A 22,457-nucleotide genomic window follows, 5' to 3' on the forward strand; every position below is an offset into this window, starting at 1 on the left:
TACCATCAATGTCTTCTAACAGGGACCTCCAGGGATCACATGGTGCTCAGGCAGCTGCTTCTACAAGCAGAAAATGTTTCTGTTTTATTCATCACTACATAGAGTTCCTAAAGGGCAGGAAGAGTGAGGAAAAATAAGATTCGTTTCTTATTGAAGTCCTTCATGCTCTCTGGTCCTCCTTCCTCTCCCTGACGCATACTTTCTCAGGGAGAGCATAAGCTCCTACGAGTAAAAAAAGGAAAATCACAGTCGAACCATAAACTCTGCTATTTGTAATCAGTGTATAACCTCTGTGATGAAATCTGTGAGTAATTCACTTCCCACTGAAGCCTACCAATATGAGATCTGATGTTGCCGCCCTGAACACTAATGAAGGAAGTCAGGCGGCAGTATAGCTAGCCCTTGGGGACTCATTTCTCACATCACCAAAAAGTAATTTCCATCATTTTTGGCCATCTGGTAGCCTGGATTATGAAGACGAAGTTTCATTCAAGTAGTGCTTAAGAGCGTGGGCGGCCCTGGAGTCTGCCTAGATTCAAATCTGCTTTCTGCCTCTCACCTGGCCCCCTCTATGTGTCAGTCCCCCAACGGTAAATAAAATCTTCATAGGATATTATTTCCTTATTATAAGGAGTTATTGAGATAATACTTGTAAATAATACCCTCTACTTAGGGTCTTATGTATAGTAAATAAAGTTAGCTATTATTAACTTTTTAGTAGTAGTGATGATGATAGTATTTGAAGTAATAGTAGTATTTTTCTAATGTCTATCTGTCTATGACACAGGCATTATTAATTCAATTTTAAGCTCTAAGGTACATCATCCACCCTGTCACACACCAAGGTGATTGAGGCCAACCAATGGTTTCTTTATGTGGCTAGATTATAAGTAACCAGATAATACGACACCTTAACACTACTGTGCAATCTTATACTAAATAACACTGTTTTTCTTTTCCTAGCATTTGGAGGAAAGATTGGGCTATATGCATTTTGTATACATAGAAAATAAATGTAGGTAACATTTAGTGATAAGAAAATTTATTCTTAATATGTATAAATGTGCATGCTCTCTAATATCCAAATAAGGTCCATTCTAATCAGAAAAGAGTTAGGACATTTTCATTATATTACTCTGTGTACTTCCTATAGCACTTGGCTGTAGTGGGGAGATCCTCACCTTTTAGTAAGACCCATGCTTTTCATCTGCTCACTAAGTCTCTAAGGAGTCCTAAAGCACCCTGACTTCTTAACACAAAAATTCAAATGATTCAAGTCGTAAAAGCACTTAGGTCAAATCTGCCACTTCAGTTGTGTGGACCAGTGCTCCAAACTTGCTTTTACTGACATGGTTACATATTCTGTTTGGTTTTGTCTTTATAGTTCCACCAAAGATCTCCAACATCTCCTCAGATGTCACTGTGAATGAGGGCAGCAATGTGACCTTGGTCTGCATGGCCAATGGCCGTCCTGAACCTGTTATTACCTGGAGACACCTTACACCAACTGGTAAGTAACCCTCCAGTCTCCAGGATACCACACACTATTTAAAATATCCTCATGCTTCTGAGATTCCACTGGATCCGAAAGGCATGCATGTATCTTGTTATTAAAACACTAATAGAATTGTGACATAAGACTTATTTAGGGTCCTCCCTGGTCTTTGCTAATATGTTCATCTATAAAGTCTACAAACATAGTATTATATTAGAGAAAGACATAGATAGATAGCTCTTATTTCATTTTCAATAAATACTCTCCCAAGGTGACAAATATAGAAGCATTAAATGCAGTGAATAACTTATTCTGTCTGAAATGTATGCCAGTTTGGTGGTTGAGTGTCTTGGGGCAATGTTTTGTATGGATTAAATTTACATAGTTCTTTGTATTTTTTTGTTTTGTCTTGCTTTTAACTATTGTTTTCTAATATGTAACACTTGGTGAAGAAATCTTTCAGGAATAATACAAAATCGTTTGTGATTTCTAATGCCCTGTCCTCAGCATCTGGCTCTGAGCAGGGGCATCAGGCATGGACTAAGCTGTGTGAGCTCATTATGGATCCCCAGCTATTGATGCTAATTCAGTAAAAGTCAGAAAATCATTTCCCAGGAATGTCTTCTGCATCCTCTCTTCCACCTTCCCACCACCACCACCATAACTGGGTTCTGAGGCCCTGCTGCTTTTTGAGCTCCATTTAAACATTTTACCAAATTATTTAGGATTAACTGCATGCATACGCCCTTGCTCTAAAGATTACATTTTCTTGTATGCAAAACCATAGCCTGCTATTTAATTTTTCTGGAGAGATGAGCTGTGGATCAATTATTCTTATAAAATGTCATGTATTTTGGTAGATATCCCCCAATGTTTAACTGAGTTATATCTGAATTCTCTTAAAGTTTCCTCCTATAAGCATCTAGAAATTTAACATACAACGTATTCATTTTGGAATGACGACCAAGAAAAGCTGTTGTGCAAAGCTAAATATGCAATAGGAGCTATCCTGAGATATTTCTAAAAGGCCAGGGTGGTGCTTGGTTATAGCGTCTTTAAAAAACTGTATTTTGTAGACTGAGAATATGGGCCTCCATTTTGTGTTAGCCCTCAAATTAATTTCTCACGTGAAGTTTGGACCAACTTATGGATGGTTCCTTATATAGGCAGCTGTTCTTATTAGAAGCTTCTATTTTCTTAAGAGAGTGTCACTCAAAACTCATCCTTATTGTTAATGCGTGTGACTTGTCATTTATTGATAATATATAGAAGCAGTAAATGAGGTACTTGTTTGGGAAATCACCCTCAAGCTCACTTCCTCTCGGACCCATTTTATACCTCATATGGAAAAAAAATGCATATGGAGCATTATCTGCAGTGTGAACCTCTGGATATCACATACCTTTCCTATGGATTAAATTAAACCTGAAGACCACATTCTATTTGGATGGAATTATATTATCTCCCAATCCCACCTCACCTACCCCCATCCCATGCGGAATTCCTTTTACTGAATGACAATTTGGTATAAAAGTTTTGACCCATATTTAAAGATGTAAAAGAAGATATCCTCTAAAATCATTGCATTTTCTATAGTGTTGTTTTTGAGAGATTGTTAATTTTATTGCAAGTTTCCTTTTGAAAGGACCCTCTGAGGAAATTCCTCTTTATTTTCAATATTTCTATTCTCCTTTTTCCAATCGATGGTTAGTTTTTATGAATGAGCTCAGTGAATTTTTATAAACGATCATGAGTCCTTGATTGTATTGACTATTACCAAACTTAGAGCCAAATTTATGGCCCAATCTGTAAAAGAATATAAGAAATCATATATAAGTTGTAGGTTAATAAATAGATTTTAAACTATGTGGGATTTTCTGACATCAAATCCATAAACAGACCAAATTGTTGCTTTCATCTTGCTTCCTTGCCATTATTTTTATATCTCACCTTTTCTAATTAATTTAAATATCTATATAAATATATTACTTATAATCTCAATTTTTTGTGGAAGAAGTGGTAGATAAAAGAAAGAAAAAAGGAAGATAGATTATATTCAAGTTCTAATCAAGGAATGAACCCTATTAATAAAAAGTCTTTATTTCCTTTGGTACACTATTGACTAGTAATAGTTTTTTTTCAGGGAAAAATAGTATTGGTGAGCTGAACCCAAAGACATATTCTTTTTTACCCATAGCGTTCAGGAAAATAATGAGATAGAACCAGGGTTTCAAAGTCTTTCCAGGCTTGGTCTAGGAGTTAAGATTTTCATGGCTAACTCTAGTAAACTTTTTAATGACAATGTTCATATGACTTGAACCTTGAATAACCTGGTTACCCATGATGTTTCAAGTCAATAAAAGACCAGAGGGCAAGCCAGATCTTCCAGAGTAAAGGTAACATTTACATACACTCAGAGAACCTTAGAGACTTCAAAATCAACTGGAAAAATAAGTGTACTCACAGGGATTCCCAATAGTCAGGCCAGGGGTCGGCAAGCTACAGTCCCTCGGCCAAATTCAGCCTGCCCCACTTTTGTACTGCCTGCAAGCTAAGAATGGTTTTAAATGGTTGGAAAAAATAAAAAGAAGAATTCTACTTTTGGACATGCAAAAAATATATGATATTCAAATTTCAGTGCCCATAAATAAAGTTTTCTCAAAACCCAGCCATGCTCATTTGTTTACATATTATCTATGGCTGCTTTTGTTCCAAAACAGCAGAGTTAAGTAGTGGCGACAAAGATGGCTTAGCCTTCAAAGCCTGAAATATTTTCTGTCTGGCCCTTTACAAAATAGTTTGCAGACCCATGCTCCAGACTGTGGCTTGGGGCACAGGACAGGGATTTTCTGCTCTCATCTATGACTTCACGGAGCATTGGGGATATTCTCCATTAAGTTCCTAAAGGCATCTCAAGGGAAAGAACTTTATTCTTCCATAATCCTCTAGCTAGGCTCTCTCTGTGGGTCAAATTCTATTCTGGCACATGCAAAACTAACTCCCTGCTGCATTCCCAGACTCAAGGGCAGGCTCCAATTCTCCCTTACAACAGATATTAATTCCCAAGTCTGCTCTTTCATCTCTTTCACATCTGACCTAAATAACCACCTGATCATCATCATATTCCTGGTGACAGGAGAGAAAATTTTCCTTTACTGTTCTACAAAGGCAAGTAGGATTTTTGTGTGTGTGTGTGTGGTTTTTGTGGGTTTTCTCCCTTCTTTTCAAAATTTGGAAACAGGGGGTGATTCTTTTCAACCTCTAAAGCAAAGCCTTTCTTGGAGATACCCAAAGAAGAGGCTCTGCTCCCTGTGTGACAGCAAAGCTACCTGCAACTCATGGCCGTGTGAGCAAAAAAATCCAGCTAGCTTTGTTCAATTATTAATTGTGGTTTCAATGGTACAGAGTGTGACTGCCTTGCAGAGGAAATGTACCTGTAATTAGCTCGACCCCATGGGGACATCGAGCCCTGAAAGGGGGAAGATTCCACGTAAGGTTCACAGGTACCTGACTATTTGTCATTTGATGACACGAGGAGGAGGACGGAAAGAGGGTGCAAGGTATGTTTTATGAGGAGAAGAATATTTTTTACCTCTTAATTCAAATCTATCTTTTTTTGTTATTGTTGGGCCATTTTGTTTCTCTTTCTTTTGACACCTGAAATTTCTTTTTCAAGTATACTACAAGTGTTTTTAAAGAGGGAAGTTAGAAGAATGATGAATCTTTCATATGTACAAAATCAAAATATATAGCTGACATAGATGGAAGAGAAGCGACTGGTGCATTCCGTGGTTGCAGTTGTTTGATTTCTGATTTCTTAATTTTTCTCTCTTCTTCAGTTATTCTATATAGTCAAAATGATGCGTCACTTATGTGGTTGTTAAATGTGACCTATTTTCTCCCTTAATTAAGTTAGACTTTCATAATCCTGTAACTCCCAGAGGGCAATTGCACCGTAACATGTATTTTCTATGGAGTGTTTGATCTCCCTTCTGTGAGCAGCGCTGCTCCCATCTTCATTTTACTTTGCTTCTAAATCTTTCTTTGCATATTCTAGAGGAAGTCTCTTTCTCAAGTATGCCTCATGTGGTGTCAGGATTGCTCAGGGTTACAGAAAGAGTTTCTATGCATTCCATTTCTACAAACGTTTTTACAACCTCTGTAGCTTTCTATACCTGAAAAAAGAAGGCACATGGATGATTTAGCCCTTTGGGCTGAGAATGACATAGGAGGTGCTGCACAATTCTCTTGTCTAAGCCAGAGGCCGGATTTCACATCAACACAGAGTATAGAAATCTCACTTAAGAAATATTTTGTATTTTTATCAGGTGAGTGGAAAAACATTGCGCTGGGAGGAGCTAAGAGGATTCCAGAGGGTCTGAAATCCCATTTCTCATTGGATGTTGGGTTTTAATCACTGTATTTGAAATTCCCTTTCAATTCATTCCAAGTTTGAACCCTTGCCAGATGGTACTCCTTTTTTTTTTTTAAGATTGGCACCTAAGCTAACATCTGTTGCCAATCTTCTTTTTTTTTCTTCTTCTTCTCCCCAAAGTCCCCCAGTACATTATTGTATATTCTAGTTGGAGGTCCTTCTGGTTGTGCTATGTGGCACGCCGCATCAGCATGGCCCAATGAGTGGTGCCATGTCCACGCCCAGGACCCAAAGCTGCGAAACCCTGGGCTGCTGAAGCGGAGTGCGAGAACTCAACCAGTCAGCCATGGAGCCGGCCCCCCAGATAGTACTCTTGAACTCCGTTAATGCTATAGCTCCATCTGTCTTACTTCTAATTTTATAACTCAACCAATTATTAATATGTTGAGCCTAGACTCTGCCCTCATGGTTTGGAGGAAATATATAATGTTAAACTAAACTCATTTCTTTAAGTTGAATTCCAGAAGTACATGTTGCAAGTAACTATCATCATCTCTTTTTAGTTAGCATTTAAGAATTAGTATGACATCACATTTCACACAGAGAACATATGATCTACAGTTTAAGTTTCAGGAACTTCTTTCTCTGTGTTTTCTTGTATGTACTTTCCAGAAAGTTCCGTGAGTCAATCTTGGTAGTATATGTATGTGGGAGAACTAAACCTGTGCACTTTGCAGGTAAAGGGTTTTGACTACATAGTGACAATTTAAATGAGATTAATGGTTCAACCTGTTCTACTGATTGCTGTCATTTATTCCTTGCATTTTTATTTTTTAATATCTCACCTTCCCCTTACAGAGAGCAGAAAATAAAGAAAAACCTTATGTTTTCTTTTTATTGTCTTACTTGTGTATTGGTTTTAAAATTGTCTTCCACCAATACAAATTATATTCAGATTAATCTTGATCTGTATCTCACGATTTGTTATTTTGACACGAGATGTTTATAGAATGCCCACTCTGTAAAAGGACAAAGTAAAGAGGGAGACAGACATGGTCCCTGCACAAATGGAGCTTATAGTTCAACAAGAAAGCAGAGCATTAAACTAATAATTGCATGAATAACCACTTAATTAGATTTGTATAGTATAAAGGAAAATTATAGCATTCAATAAGACCATAAAACAGGGCCATATAGCAAAATCTGCAAGGCCAGCAAAGCTCCCCTGAGGGGAATTTATGCTGATACCTCAAGGATGACTAGGACTTGGCCAAGAAAATAAGGGAGGGAAGAGTATCCTAGGCAGAGAAAAAGCGTATGTAATAATGCATTTAAGAATTCAGGCGAGCATCTATATATGAAACTATGTTAGTGTTTAGTTATGCTACTTTTTAAAATTTTTAAATCTTTTTTTCGCACACGTTATTTCTTTTTTACTTTTTAATATTCTTGTTTTCCCTTTTCAAAGAGCAGAAAAATTTTGCTATGCTTTCTTTTCAGTACCTTACTTGCATATTGGATTTAAATATACAATGTAGCATATACCAGTATATATATTTTCCCATTGAAGCAAGTATATAGACTGTTATCTCTGTGTGTGTGAATATCTTAAATTTGGATCAGAAACATATTCTTTCCACAAACAGATGATTCCATAATAGCTTAATCTAGTAAAGATGAACTCTTTTTCAGTAACCTTATTATTAAAACAAACGGATAATTTAGAAAATGAAGACTACTAGCCTCCAAACCTTAAAAATCTTGGAGAGACTCACAATAGCTGCCACTGTCAACCTTTAAGCCATGGGAGGATCTCCACAACCAGTTGTGCTGGCCATTCTCGTGAGTGTTGGACAAATGTCCAACCACCATCTCAGTACTCTACTGTTACCCTACCCAGATCTGTCATCAGATCCCCAGAATACTCTTTCTGAAGAGAAATGAACCACCCTAGATGTGTCCTTGGGGGACTAGCTTAGTCTTAAGTGCTCCAGAACATTTTGGAAGCTTGAGTGGGGTCGGGGGGTGGGCAACAGCTTAATCACAAACTTTGCACATGGCCCAGTAGAACAGGCATAGAGTCCACATCTCTCAGCATCTCACCACTTCAAATACTCTTTCCCATAATTCCAAATGTCTTCTAATATTTAAAACAGGTCTAAAGATAGAGTCTTTGTCAAAGTTATCATGAGAATTAATAGAGAACATGTAGGCAAAGATCTTAGTAGAGCATTAGCTATTATTGATATTCTTACGTTTATTATTTATTTTAATTATTATTTATCCATACATCAGCTTACCATAGTGATAATTTGGGGGAAGATTGATAATTTGAAAACCACCTCAATATCATCTTTATCCAGGTTTATCGTCCGTTCCAACACAACAACCAGGGAAATTTTAAAAAGGTTCTTATCAAGGCCAATCTTAATATGTTATATCTTATGTTGCATTTCATCTCAACATACCCACTTGAGGTTTTTCTTTTTCAAAAGGAAATGACAACCTCTTGTTAGAGAGAGATTTTCTAGCCTGGCTTACTCATGTGTCCATGCTTCTCCTAGAAGACGGTTTTTCTACAGTCTGGCAATGTTACAGCAAATACTTTATTATCTGTAACTACATAGAACCTAGGGTTGTAAATTACAATGCTTATTTTATTATAAAATTGGTGTTTTAGGCAGTGATTGTACTATGACACCAACAAGTGACCTGCAATGTTTAGGAGGAAACCACTGAATAGTTACAGAGGGGCTACTCAATAAAAACAAAATAAAGAGAAAACAATAAATTATAGTTTTTTGGAGAAGCATATTAAAAAGATCAAAGTAATCATGAAATTGTTAAAATGACAGATATTAACATAATGATTCATTAAAATAAATGCAAGTTGATTTACTTAGGAGCCAAACAAACCACTAGAGCAGAGGAGACAATAGGTCTCATAATGTCTTTGATGTGGCTCACTTATACAAGAAAAAGTCAGGTTAGGTTATATAAATCTTGTGGACCACCTACAATTAACCTTGGGATCTTGACTATGGATGTCAGCTGGGATCTATCCTAACACCCTCCAAAAGATGTCTGACTTAGGTCCTTGATAAGGAGGGCAACACTAGCTCCCATGGATCAAGGCGTTTAACTAGGGTGGTCAGAAGCAAAGAGCCCAGAGGACAAATTCCAAGAGATGCTCAGGTTGGAGATAAAAATTGTCTAAGCCAGAAACTTCATAGTGCTCCTGGCTTCTTTCTCTTCACTTTCCCTAGCAATGATTCATTCGACCCATTGTCTTGATTCTACTTCCTTAATAGCTACCAATTCATTCCCCTTTCCCTATTGTCACTGTCACAATGTAGGTAAACCAATATTTTCTCTCATCTGCATTTCAACAGTTTTCCAATTATATCCCTTGCTGCTAGATATTTACCCTTACTACGAAAATACTATTTTAAATACAAAAAAAATAGTCAAGTTAATTTTCCTGCTTAATTTCTCAATTCTTCAATGCCTTTGGGATAAAGTTCAAACTACTTAGCATGGCATTAAAGCCCTTCATTCAACTTATTCTCCTATTCCTAAGTCTGTAACCATTCAAATTTATGCAGTAGATAGATTATACTAAAAATTAGATGTCAAGAATATGCCTTGTCAACTTGCTTTTGGGCCTTGACACATCCTGGTTTTCTCCTTTCTTTTTTTTTTTTTTTTTTGAAGGAAGATTAGCCCTGAGCTAACATCTGCCACAAATCCTCCTCTTTTTGCTGAGGAAGACTGGCCCTGAGCTAACATCCATGCCCATGTTCCTCTGCTTTCTATGTGGGACACCTACCACAGCATGGCTTGCCAAGCAGTGCCATGCGCGCACCCGGGATCTGAACTGACTAACCCCAGACCACCAAAGCAGAACACACAAACTTAACCACTGCTCCACCAGGCCGGCCCCCTGGTTTTCTTCTTGAACCATGATTTCTCATCCTACCTGTATCATCATTTTGCCAGTATAACTTCTTCTTTCAAGACCTTCAAGATGATACTTCCTCCAGGAAGCTATATCACAGAACTAATAAAATTGCATTATAATTATGTGCAATCTCTAGATTGTAAGATCTATAAAAATACAGAAACTACGCCCTACTCATGTATATTCTCAGCACATTGCTTAGCATATTACAAGGGCTCAATCCATCAATCAATTAATTGAGCTATTCACTTAAGGGCTTTATAAAAATTAGTGCTAGGAAATAACTCACATCATGGTGTAAACCAAATACACATTTGATAAGTAATTAAAGCATGAATGAATGGAAAACAAATTGCAAATGACACAATAGAATTATAGAACTAAGGCTATTCACCTCATTAATTTTCTGTGAGAAGTTTTGGAAATTTTAGGAAAGTCCTCTGTCTAGGTCCTACCCAGATCCTTTTTCCTTATGTTTCACTCATGTGCTGATTCACTTCTGTCTGACTCATAATATTATCGACTAGGCTACAGAGAATGCTCTGAAATCTTCACATTCTTGTATCAGATCCTTTGCTATTCTCTTTATCATTCATTTATCATCAGCAATTGTTCTCCTTCTCAGCGGTTACCACATTCAGTAATTGTCTTAACCATTTGTTTACTTTTGTACTGTCTATCTTGCTCATGCAAGCAAGGACCTAGCACATTATAGTGCCTAGCACAGAGTAAGTGCTCAGTAAAAATTTATTGAATGAACAAATGAATTACTTATTCCAGATAAATGTCAGACTCTCTGTTAGAACCTGCTTACAGTTTAGGCTTTAAGAACAGAGTCTTCATAAACTGTAGTTTTGCTTTATTATATAATATGCATCTCAATTATATAGGACATTTTCTTTCTATAAGATACTCTGTGAAATGTCTGCTGCAGGTTTCTGTATCTGGGAAGGAATTTTTTTAATATGTTTGGCAACAGTGCTTTCAGCACTATCACTCCAACGAACCAGTGCTATAATAGGGGTTGAGGCTTGGGGTTCGAGGATTGGGCGGCAGAAGTTCAGGCCCACTTGGTTTTGGTGATGGAGGACAGTTCACAGGTTGAGTCAACCTGAAAAAGGAACCTCCTTTGCAGAGCTGTAAGTTTTATAATACCTTCTGTGATTCAATATAAACCATCTCTTTTGGCTGTAGCCACCTGTTGCATAATTTTCATCTCCACTGCTAGATAATCCATGGGATTTCCAGATCTTGCTGATCATCAGAATTACCTATCAGCAAAGTTATTAAAAACACAGATTAGCTGGCTCACCCCACACAAATCATCTCTTTTGGTGAATTCTGGGATTCTGAGGAGTAAAGCCTCCCAGCGAGTCAGATGACCAGTCAGGTGAGCAGTCAGGTGAGCAGAATGATGACTATGAAAGCACAGGAGGGCAAAAATGTCTAAAGGAGTGTTTCTCCCACTTTGTTGTGCGGGAAGATCATCTGGAGAATCTTGTTAAAATGCAAATTCGGATTCGCTGGGTCTGGGATGGGGCCTGAAATTCTACCTTTCTAAGAAGCACCCAGGTAACATTGGCACTGTCAGTCCGTGGGCCACATTTTAAGCATTATTCTGGATCTTGAGATCAAAGTAAGTTGGAAGATACTGGGGATGTATAAATAGCCTAGCCCAGAGAAACACTTTGGTAAGTCCTACAATGTGCACAGTATTCGCCAAATATGGTTACAATGTTTTCTATTTTAATTTCTCTGATCTACCCTAGATATTCAGAGATGGTTCAGAGAATAATAAAAGTTACTCTGGTTTTGAGAAATAGAACTGATCCTTGCCTATCCAGGTTGGACCATGATCAACAGAATTGGCATCAACTTGGAGCTTTATAGAAATGCAGAATATAAGGCCCCGATGCAGACTCACTGAATCAGAATCTGCATTTTATCAAGATCCTCAGGTTGTTTGTATGCACGTGAAACTTTGAAAAGCCTGGACTAGAGGTGAAGAATCTTTGTGTGCCAAGAAAGCGTTTTTCCTAAGTGTTTGAAGTATAGAAATTAAAGAACTTTCTCTAGTTTCCCACTGTCTAGTAATCCTAAACTTCATCCCCACCTACCTTCCCTCAAAATGCATTCCTATCAAGAAAATAGAGAAAAAAGGAAAAAATCTGTGGTAGAAGTGGGGGTGGGGTTACAATACTATGCCATTGACTATTTATCCCTTGGAAAGGAGAGCATCCGGTGCTTTATCCACTACATCAGATGCTGCTGTTAAATATTGCAGGAAAAATTTAGCCCAGTGTATGAAGAAATACTGTCTGAACGACAGTAGCCACTTTTCTCATCATCTTTTATAATGGCTTTATCTGCAAAATGTAGGCAATAATATGTGCCCTGCCTGCCTCAGGCTGTTGCTTTGAGGGATCAAATAAGATAATGAATATGAAAGTAGTTTGATAAGTGTAAAGCTCTTTACAAATGTAAGGGATTAAGAGGAAGAGTGACTTGGTGGAAAGAATGCAGACTTTAGAGTCAGAAAGCCTGGGTTCGAGTCTCTGCTCTCCACCGTTTACTTTCTTAGGGGTTTTGGTGAGTCCTTCAAGTTCTCTACTTTCCACCTAGAAAATATGAATATAATGCCTGCTCACTTACTAGCATTCCTGTGTTGTCTCAAGTGAGATAACGTATTTGAAAATGATTGATTAATGATAAAGCATTATTCAAATGCTGTTTGTTGTTACTATTATCTTAGATTCTGCAATGCAAAATATAGACAAATTACAATAGTCATTTTGGTTAGGTAGTAGAAAAGACTAGCTGTAAGACTATGAAGTACTCCATTTGACCAAAATAGGTGATAAAACCAGAGTCTATAGATAGTCTAAAGCAGTGGTTCTCAGAGTGTGGTCTCCAAACCAGCAGCATCAGGATCACCTGGGAACTTAGAAATGCAAATTAGGGGACTCCACGCTAGACCCACATGAATCAGAGACATGAGGCCCCATGATTTGTAGCTTAACAAGCCCTCCAGATGATTCTGGGGCACAATAAACTTAGAGAATCCTGTACTAAAGAAAACACATCTTTTTGAGATAGTTAGGATTGTGCGCTATTTTTACCAAGCACAACTACAGGAACACTTGAGATTCGTTCTGTATGAGAAGAAGTCAATAGGAAATATTTTGATGACCTGGTGTCTACGTGTGTGTGTGTGTGTGGTATGTGTTTAAAACTATTTGATATCTACATACCCTATCACATTTCTCTGGTTAGAGTTTCCATCACTTTAGATGAAGAGGTTCAGAAGTAACAATTGCATAGTAATTCCCACTTTGTCTTTTTCCATCTACAGTCTAATGATATTTGAGGCTAACATATCGCTTAAAACGTGCACGCATTTCTGAAATCCTCATTTTTTTCTAGGCCTGTTCCTTTTCAAGTCTCCCAGTACACTGAGGCTGCAATTAATTCTAATAAAACAGAGAAACCTCTATAGGTAACTCAAATGAAGTCGAACTGCCCACAACAGACATGCCAATGAAATTACCCTGTGTTGCTTAAGAAACATTTGGGAGAAGCAGACTCCTTTACAAAAAATACCTCCCATAACTTTTATGTGTCATCACCTACCTTCATTATGGATCACATCAGATATTCTTCTCAAGCGGGTCGACAACTCAAAGTCCAGAAGGCTCCGTGAAGTCACGTGATTGTTAAATTCTGACTTAGTCCGCTGTTGACTAAAGTGTTAAAATCTGACGAAGGGAAGGGAAGAGAAAAAGAAAAAAAAAACTTTAATAATTTAGTTGGCAAATATCAATGCAAATCAGATCTAATTCTTCAAGGTATTCTAGTAATAAAAACTGAAATGTCAGTCTTTGAATGACGTCAGTTTTTTTTTTCTTTTTAATTTTTTTGGCCTGGTCACTAAGGCTTTCTGCTGTTTTTGCTGTGGAAAGAGCAATCCAGATCAGGGAACAAGGGATTTGAAAAGCAGACGAGAATATAGTTACTGAAAGTTAGTCTTCATAAGCCAATCCAGGAGACATTTTGCATTTTAAAAACTTCCTGCTACCCAAAAAATCAATAAATGAATAAAGCCGTGGGAAAATTGCTTCAAATTGCAACAAATTACAAATTCCAGAATTTCATCTTAGAACAAAAGTCATTCCAAATAGAACACATGGTGTTGAGGACTTAGCTGCCCATAGCTTGGGGTCATTTCGTATGGACACAGAAGTGAGCAGTTCTTTCGGTAGCTCTGCAATTTAGACAGCTTACTTTAGGAGCCATCTCGGGGAAGGTAGGTGGATTGCCCTTGTTCCTTCAAGAGAGAAGAGGTAGACGTCTTTTATTTTCCAAGAAAGTAATTGTTGTAACTACTCTTGCTGCACCTGTAATGACTTCTATAAACACACTTATTTTTTTAAACTGTCCCTACAATATATTAGTCAGCTTGGGCTGCCATAACAAAGTGCCATAGACTGGGGGGCTTAAACAACAGAGATTTATCTTCTCATAAGTCTGGATGCCAGAAGTCCGTGGTCAGGGTGCAGCATGGTCAGGTTCTGGTGAGAGCTCTCTTCCTGGGTTTTAGACAGCTGTGTGCTCACCAGACCTGTTCTTTGTGTGTGAACAGAACGGGAGAATAAGCACACTCTCTGGTGTTTCTTCTTATAAGGGCACTAGTCCCACCATGAGAGCTATACCCTTATGACCGCATCTAAACCTAACTACTTCCCAAGGCCCTATCTCCAAATACTGTCACACTGGGGCTTAGGGCTTCAGCATATGAATTTTGGGGAAACACAGTGTAGTCTGGGGCATATAGTGTCTGATCTCATGATGCTGACCACCAGGATCATCTGTCTTTCTTGGAGCTCCTGGGTCACAGACTTGCAATGACTGTGCTCTCATGTCTTTTTTTAGGACTGGATATATCCCGGAGTTAAATCCTCTCTTAAACTCAGGATATGCAGCCATGATCCAGTGACCAAATGGGAATGGCATTACTGCTCTATTGCTTGCTCTCTCCCCTGAGTCCAAATGTCCTGTCAATAGAGGAAGCCCCAGGTATCTTCTCCATAATGCCAAAGAACTAGTAGGAAACCCAAAGCATGTCCTCTTCAGTTATTCCTGTAACACTGCCAGGCCAGGCCGAAAGGAAAATCTTTTTTAAGTATATGTGAGTAGCTATAACTCTCTACCCTTGACAGGTCTCTTACTGATTGTTGCTAGAGGAGATCATTCCCCAGGAATGTTTAAGCACTCTAAGGTCTCCACAGCAGGCTGACTCAGCTGCTGGGTGTCAGAGTGGATCGGCGGCTCTGCTGAGGCTAGCGTGCAGTGTTGCTAAGCCTTTAGGAATGTATGTGAATCTTCACTCGGATCTATTTCTTGTCCATGGTGTTTTTCTGCCAAGGAAGTGTCTGGCAGCAGCAGTAACTTATTCTCTCGTGCTGTGTAAGGGTGGGTGATTGGTGACTGGAGGCAGTACAGAGGGCTGCTACCATGGGCAGCCTGTAAGCACTGCATCCAGCTTCTGACCCAATCCTAATTAGAGCCTTCTCTTGGAGACAGGCTAAGGGTTGTCTTATTAGATCCAGAAGATCCATTTTTGATCTCAGCTGGTACCTTTCTGGGTTGGAACAGATTCTCATTATTTATCAAAACACCAAGATAAGGAGCTGGTTCCCTTTCTTTGGGGCTTCTGTCTCATGTGAGAAAGTTCTGTGAGATTTAGACCAACAAAAATGATTATTCAGGTCGGTTCTCACCACATGTGCTGTTACTATTACTGTTATTGCTACTACTACCACCACCACTAGTAACAATCTCACTAATTTCAACGGCTATGTTTAATGATGGGGTGCCTACTCCATGCCAGGCATGTCCATGGTGTTCAGAATTTGCAATTGATAATTTTTATAGGAGCTACTGGCCAATGATCCATGAGTGATTCCATGAATTTCCAGAACCCATTCCTATCTCAAGCCCAGAGCTCTACAGGCAATCACTTATGAATTAAGAACTGGGCCGGAGACCATTGCCAAAAGGGCATTCTTGGCTTTGATCAGGGACAGAGTAAAATCAGCCAGATATTAATAGGTTCTCTAAGTAAATTTGTCTCCCTGTTGTCCTTTCATAAGAGACCAACCAAACATGCAACAAGTGATATAAAGATTATATATATATGTATGCACCTACATCATATATATACATTTATATATATACACACACATTTTCTTATACTATTTGTATGAATTTGATATTATTGGACCTTTCAAGTTTTTAAAAATAAATATTCCAATACCTTGTGATTTCTCAGTTTGCATCAGTAAGAAACTAAGGTACAAAACTGCATTCCTGACACCCAGTTGCAGTCACCAATCACACAGATTTCCTTAGTCATATTTGTCAAACTATCTTGATATCTGCACAGTCAAAATACATCTGTGTATTAGTTTTCTAGGGCTGCCCCAGCAAATTATCACAAGCAGGGTGGCTTAGAACAACAGACATTTATTCTCTCAGAGTGTTGGAGGCCAGAAGTCCAGAATCAAAGTGTTCGCAGGGCCACACTCCCTCTGAAGGCTGGAGGGGAGGATCCTTCCTTGCCTCTTCCAGCTCCTGGTAGCTCTTGGTGCTCCTTGGCTTGTAGCAGCATAGCTCCAGTCTCTGCCCGTGTCCTCACATGACCTTTTCTTCCATGTCTCTGTGTCGGGGTGTCTCAAACCTCCCTTTCCTTTCTCTTATAAAGATACCAGTCCGTGGATTTAGGTTCCACCCTAAATCTTGTATGATCTGATCTTGAGATCCTTAAATAAAATATCCCTGTAAAGATCCTTTTTCCAAATAAGTCACACTCACTGGTTTTTGGGCTTAGGACTTGGTCATATCTTTTGGGGGCTACCTATTCAAGCCATGACAATCTGCTTTGCAGAGAAAACAATTAGAGAATAATGAAATTCGAATGGAAGAAACCCAAATGGCTTTTGAAAGGCAAAGTGTGGGAAGCTCTGAGTATTGCCATGTTCAAATCAAATGTAATTAGATCTTGCCTTTATTATCAAGTAATAGGAGAAGAGGAAATTTTCTATACTGCACAGTTCTCGAGTTTACCTATAAAGGCAAAGGTCTTTATAGAAAAACATAAAAGATTATTGCTAAGAGAATAAAATTAGGAAGCAAGCTAACATGGGTTTGAATTTTAGATATGATTTGCTAACTATGTGACCATTGGAAATGACTTCCTTCGATCATAAAATGACCTACAAAATAGGGGGATAATATGACTTTACTGTTGTGGAAATTAAAGAGAACATATTCATAAGCCCCTTCCCACAGTTCCTTCCTGTTGAAATTTTAATAAAGAAGGTTGCTATTTTTGTTTCATTAAAATTTCTAATGGAAAAAAGGGTGGTCTGTGTGCAAAGGCACCAGTCCACAAGCGACCATGCCTGTATGAAGAACTAAAAAAAAAAGAAAGAGCCCAGCTAACAATAATACATTTTCATCTTTCCTTTACCGCAGTGTTTTAGCTATAGAGGAACTTTTCCCTGTCTTAACTGGGCTTGAACACAGTGAAATGATGGATCTTGTTCCTTCAAACATTGCTTAGAATAGACCTGTCAGGTGTCCTATTTAAACCCTAACGATTTTGCAAATGGCAAAGCTTATGAAACACCCAAAATTGAGGCAAAAAAGAAATATGCAACATAATTCAAAGGCAAGCAGCCAACGTGAGTTTAGGGCAATGGGTGAACAGAGAGGATGTTTGTCTACAGTTGAGAAACAGAAGCCTCATCTGGCTTGACTTATGTGAACTTTCTTCCTGCCTGAACATTTTGTCCACACAGCTGTAACCTCTACTACCCCTTGACTAGTGTCTCTCTCATAACTTTAGTCGTGACTTTCCCTTATTCTCCGGGTGCACTGGGATCTTTTTTTCAAGGGATACTGTCCTCTTCTAGCAATGCACAGAGGGATGTAGGGTGCACAATGTAGCTGGGCAGGCAGCCAAACCTGCACATTCAAAAGGCCTGTCAGATGGCATCTAAAGTTTATTTCACCATGGCTTTCTGCCTCCTCATTTCTCTTTCCTAATCACCTCTTGTGCTCTTCACTGTCTGGTACCAGGAAAATATTCTCCATCATTTTGTTTCTTCCTTTTATTCTCTAACTCCAAGTTGTTCTAATATTTAAGTCAGGTTTAAGAAACAGAAATCTAAGCAGCTCCCATCTTTAGGACATAAGGTCCCCAAAGGTCCCATAAAAGCCCATAAAGGCCACACATGGTCAGTGGACAATTCCCAGCTTTGCCCCTTTCTTGCTGGTTTTGATCCCTTGGTCAAATATTAGTAGAGGTTCTATGTGAACTTTCTTCCTTCAATCTTATGGACTTCGGTAGTTTTCGTTTCAGGATCACCCTACCAATCATATATGGAAAGAGACTATTGCTTCCAAAAATTCAAAGCCAAAGAGAAAAGATAGAGAAGAAGAGCATCGTGATGAATGAGTTATTGTTAAGGGGAATGTGGTAGACAGAATAATGCCCCCACTCCACCTCAGGTATCTACATTCTAATCTCCAAGACTTGTGAATTTGTTATCTTCCTTGGCAAAAGCGACTTTACAGCTGTGATTAAGTTACAATCTTGAGATGGGGAGATTTTTCTGGATTATCTATGTGGACCCAATGTGATCACAAATATTCTTATCAGAAGGAAGCAGAAGAGTAAGAGTAAGGAAGGAGATGTGATGACAAGAGCAAGAGTTACAGTCAGAGAGAGATTTGAGATGTTGCACTGTGGTATGAAAATAGAGGAAGGGGCCACAAGCCAAGGACCACAGGGAGCTTCTGGAAGCTAGGAAAGACAAGGAAATAGATTGTCCCCTAAAGCCTCAAGAAAGAATGAAGCTCTGCTGACACTTTGATTTTAAGTCCAGTGAGACCCTCCAGAATCTGTGAGTGGCTTATTGTTCTAAGCCAGTTAATTTTGTCGCAATTTGTTATAACAATAATAAGAAACTAATGCAAGGAGTGACCCCTTAGATTTGTTCATAGCCAGACATGCAGTTATGTAAAATTGGCTTGAGCCTTTTTGGGGAAAAGAAGATACTGGACGTATGTCTGTATAGAATTATTTGTTTTGGCATAATGGGGGATTGAGGTGCTGTGATCAATGATCATCACATATTTTATTGCTGGTGGCTAATATTCAAAGAATCATATTATGATAAAAGATAATTCAAAACTATGCCAGAGGAAATTTTTCTGTTTTTTTCTTTCTTTCTTTTTTTTTTAATGATCCACAAAGCGCTTTAGGAAATTGCACTGCCTTGGGGTAATCGTTATGAACGTCGATTATCATTGTATCATTGAAGCACAGAAGTACCCACTGGTGGTAACATTTCCGGGTGATAAATACTAGATAAACCATCATTTATAATGGTATCGTGCCTAGACTATGTCTGTTAAACTACAAGTTTGGGAATACCGCATAACTGTTTCAGAATTAAAATTTACTCATTTCAGATATTTGCCGTGAAATTTCCTGGAGAGGCATAGGATGAGAGAGAAAAGGAGGTCTCATGGTTACTATCAAGTGCAGCTTTCAAAATGCTGATTCTAGCACTCACTGTCAGTGACCTCCACCGGAGCTGTCATTAGGGAAGCAGCTGCTTCGTTTAGTCTCATGTGGTGAGCATGTGGGATGTCCTTGATTTCTGGTGCTAGGAACCTGCTATAGAGATACGTTATTTTTCTTCGCAACACTTGATCAAATGTAAGTTTCTTGAAGGGATAGCCAATAGCTTCTTTTCTCACTCTTTCTCCATATGTTACAACTAACTGTATCTTGTAGACTAGAACCAGGTTCAGAGCTAGTACTCAATGAGTAAATAAGTTAATGTTGAATCTTTAAATAACAGGAGCTAACATTGTGCAGCACTCAGTGCACATTGTGCCTTCCCATCGATGCTTAGTTGACCACCGGATGCAGGATGAGGTGGGCATCATGGTTTGAGGAAGCACAATGCTGATACATGACGACCCCAAAGTTGCACAGCCTGGGGTGGAATCTTGGCTCCATCACCCCCTCTCTGGGGCTTGTGGAGGAAATTTAGGTAACCTCCTCAAGTCTCAGTTTCCTCATCTGCAAAAAACAAAGTAAGACTAGTTCCTGTTTCATTGGGTTATTGTGAAGATTAAGTGAGGTGGCACTTAGAACAGGCTCTAGCATGGGGCCTGGCACTTACTAAGGAGTCTAAAAATCATAGATTGCTGCTATTCTCAGTTGGTGGAGAAGGATAATGAAGACCAGGGGCATAAAATGACTTACCCAAAGTCCCTAATAACAAAATGGAAAATCTGGCACATACCCTGCTGTCTTCCCTCTATACTGTGTAAATATCTGAGCGTTCAGAATCCATTATTTAATCTCTCTTCTTTTTTGTTTCTTGTCTCTTCCCAGGACACGCACTGTCTAAACGCATCCCCACCACCACACACACACACAAACCTGCATCACTGCCCGGCTTCTGTTGCTGGGGAGAAGCACTGGGGAACTCCATGTGTCCCCATCAGGAACCTGCTAATGACAGATGACAGCTGTGCAACGACAGAAGCTGTGTGCTTCAGGGGCCAGTCCCCTGAAGAGAGGAGCGGTTTCACATGCAGCCCTAAAAAGGCACTCGGCTTTCTCCTCCTTCCCCTGTGAGCCCATGGCTGTCTCCCCTCCCACCAACCACTGTGCTTATACAGCAGTTGTCTTATCTGCCCTTTATAAATCCACTAAGTCCGGGAAATCAGAAGAACCCTTTGGCAGAAGTGGCTCACCACATCACTTCCAGGCTTCAAAGGAAGCAGGGCTGCCCTCGCACTCCAAGGCTTAGAGATAGAGATGGGTATGTTGTCAAATGAAAGACAGCCTTGAGGATTTGAATCGCTTTGCCTATCCTTCTTTCCCCTCAAGCTCATCCTCCAAAGCAGGCTCTCTAATTTGTGATATGATGGGGCCCACATATTGGGATAAGCACAGAATATTAGCTCTGCAGGAGCTGCCAAAAGGACAGTAGTTATTTTGTGCTTTAGGTTTTGAGGAGAGGAGAATTTGACAAATGGTCCATTTCCCTGTGAGATGAGAAAGTGGCAAGTCTGGGCTGGTCAGAGAAGAGGATGATAAAGACAAAGGGAACACAGACTGATATTGAGTTTTCCCAAATCTCTCTTTACATGGAGGGAAAAGAAAGATGGTTCAAGTTGCAAATCCTGCTGCTTGTAGTCTGGACTATTCCTGTCACTGAATATCAGCCAAACAGCTCTCTGAGCAGGGGCTGATCTCAAAGCCTCATAGTCATTGCCCACACCCCAATCTTGGCATCACTATTCAAGGGATTTGTTTTGTATTTGCAATGTTAACACTCTGGGTAGGGAAAAGATGCCAGCCCTGTGAGCAGCAGCAACACAGCTTGGTAATTGGTTTTTAAACGCTTTTTTGCTTTAAATTGATACCATGAGTCTTTCATTCTTCTTCCCTGGAGGAATTTCAATCTTTTATTTTTTGAAGGGTGACTTTTTCTTGTCCTATGAGAATTAAGGGACAAACTTGCAATTTCTGGTTAAGGAAGGACTCTAACAGGAGATACACATTATCCTACCAAACAGGCTCCCAGAGGGGACTGGGAACCAGGAGACAGGAGGACTGGGTTCCAGTTCTGATCACTTCTGACTCTCTCCATGACCTTGGACAGACCACTCTTCCTCTCAAAGTGCCTCTTCCCTTATACATAAAATGAGAAGCTAGCCTAGAGCTGATTTCTCAAAGTTTTACATGCATAGCAATCACCTGGGAGATCTTATTAAAATGCAGATTCTTAACTGGCACGTCTGGGAAGGGTAGGGCCTGGCATGGTACATCTAAGCTCCCAGGTGAAGACCATGCTGCTGGTCCATGGATCCCATTTTGAGTAGCAAGGATCAAGAATGTTGTTTCTCCAAGTGTAGTCTACTGACCACCCCAAGTCCTGCCAGGGCTCCTTCCAATACACTTTCTGAATCCAACGTCTTCCCACCATCCTTGCTGCTGAACACTATTTCAATCCCATCATCTCTGATGGGCACTTCATTAGTTCCAGCTTCCACTTTTGCCCACTTCATTCCCCACCCAGCCATCAGAGTGCCCTTTTAAAAACATAATCAGATCATATCACTCCCCAAACCCCAATTAAAATCCTCCAATGACTTCCAGAATCTCTTGGAATAAGATCCAGGGATCATTATAGCCCTACAAGATTTAGCCACTCTCTACTTTAGCACCCCCATCTCCACCGTTCTCCCTCTCCCACTAGCTCTACCCTAGTGGTTCTCAAGTAGGGATGATTTTGCCCCCCAGGGGACATTTGGCAATGGATGAAGACATTTTTGGTTGTCGCAACTGGGTTGGGATAACCAGAATCTAGTGGGTAGAGGCCAGGGATGCTACTGAAATCCTACAATGCACAGGAAAGCCCCACACAACAAAGAATTATTTAGCTCAAAAAATAAATAGTTCTACTGTTGAGAAATCCTGCTCTAACCATACTGACCTGCTTTCTATTACTCAAGATCACCAAGCTTTCTCCTAC

The 22,457-nt window shown here is 39.3% G+C and overlaps 1 protein-coding gene across 3 annotated transcripts in view; it reads left to right on the forward strand.

Moving 5' to 3' along the window:
- The window catches only part of LSAMP (limbic system associated membrane protein), a 601,648-nt gene that overhangs the window by 389,540 nt on the left and 189,651 nt on the right, over positions 1–22,457 (forward strand). For all 3 annotated transcript variants that reach the window (XM_001502660.5, XM_003363378.5, XM_014732876.3), the window contains exon 3: positions 1,385–1,510. In XM_001502660.5, coding sequence (XP_001502710.1) covers positions 1,385–1,510 — 126 coding nt within the window. The remainder of the gene's footprint in view (positions 1–1,384; positions 1,511–22,457) is intronic.

Source organism: Equus caballus, chromosome 19 (assembly GCF_041296265.1).
Source record: "Equus caballus isolate H_3958 breed thoroughbred chromosome 19, TB-T2T, whole genome shotgun sequence".
In the NCBI taxonomy this organism is placed as follows: Eukaryota; Metazoa; Chordata; class Mammalia; order Perissodactyla; family Equidae; genus Equus; species Equus caballus.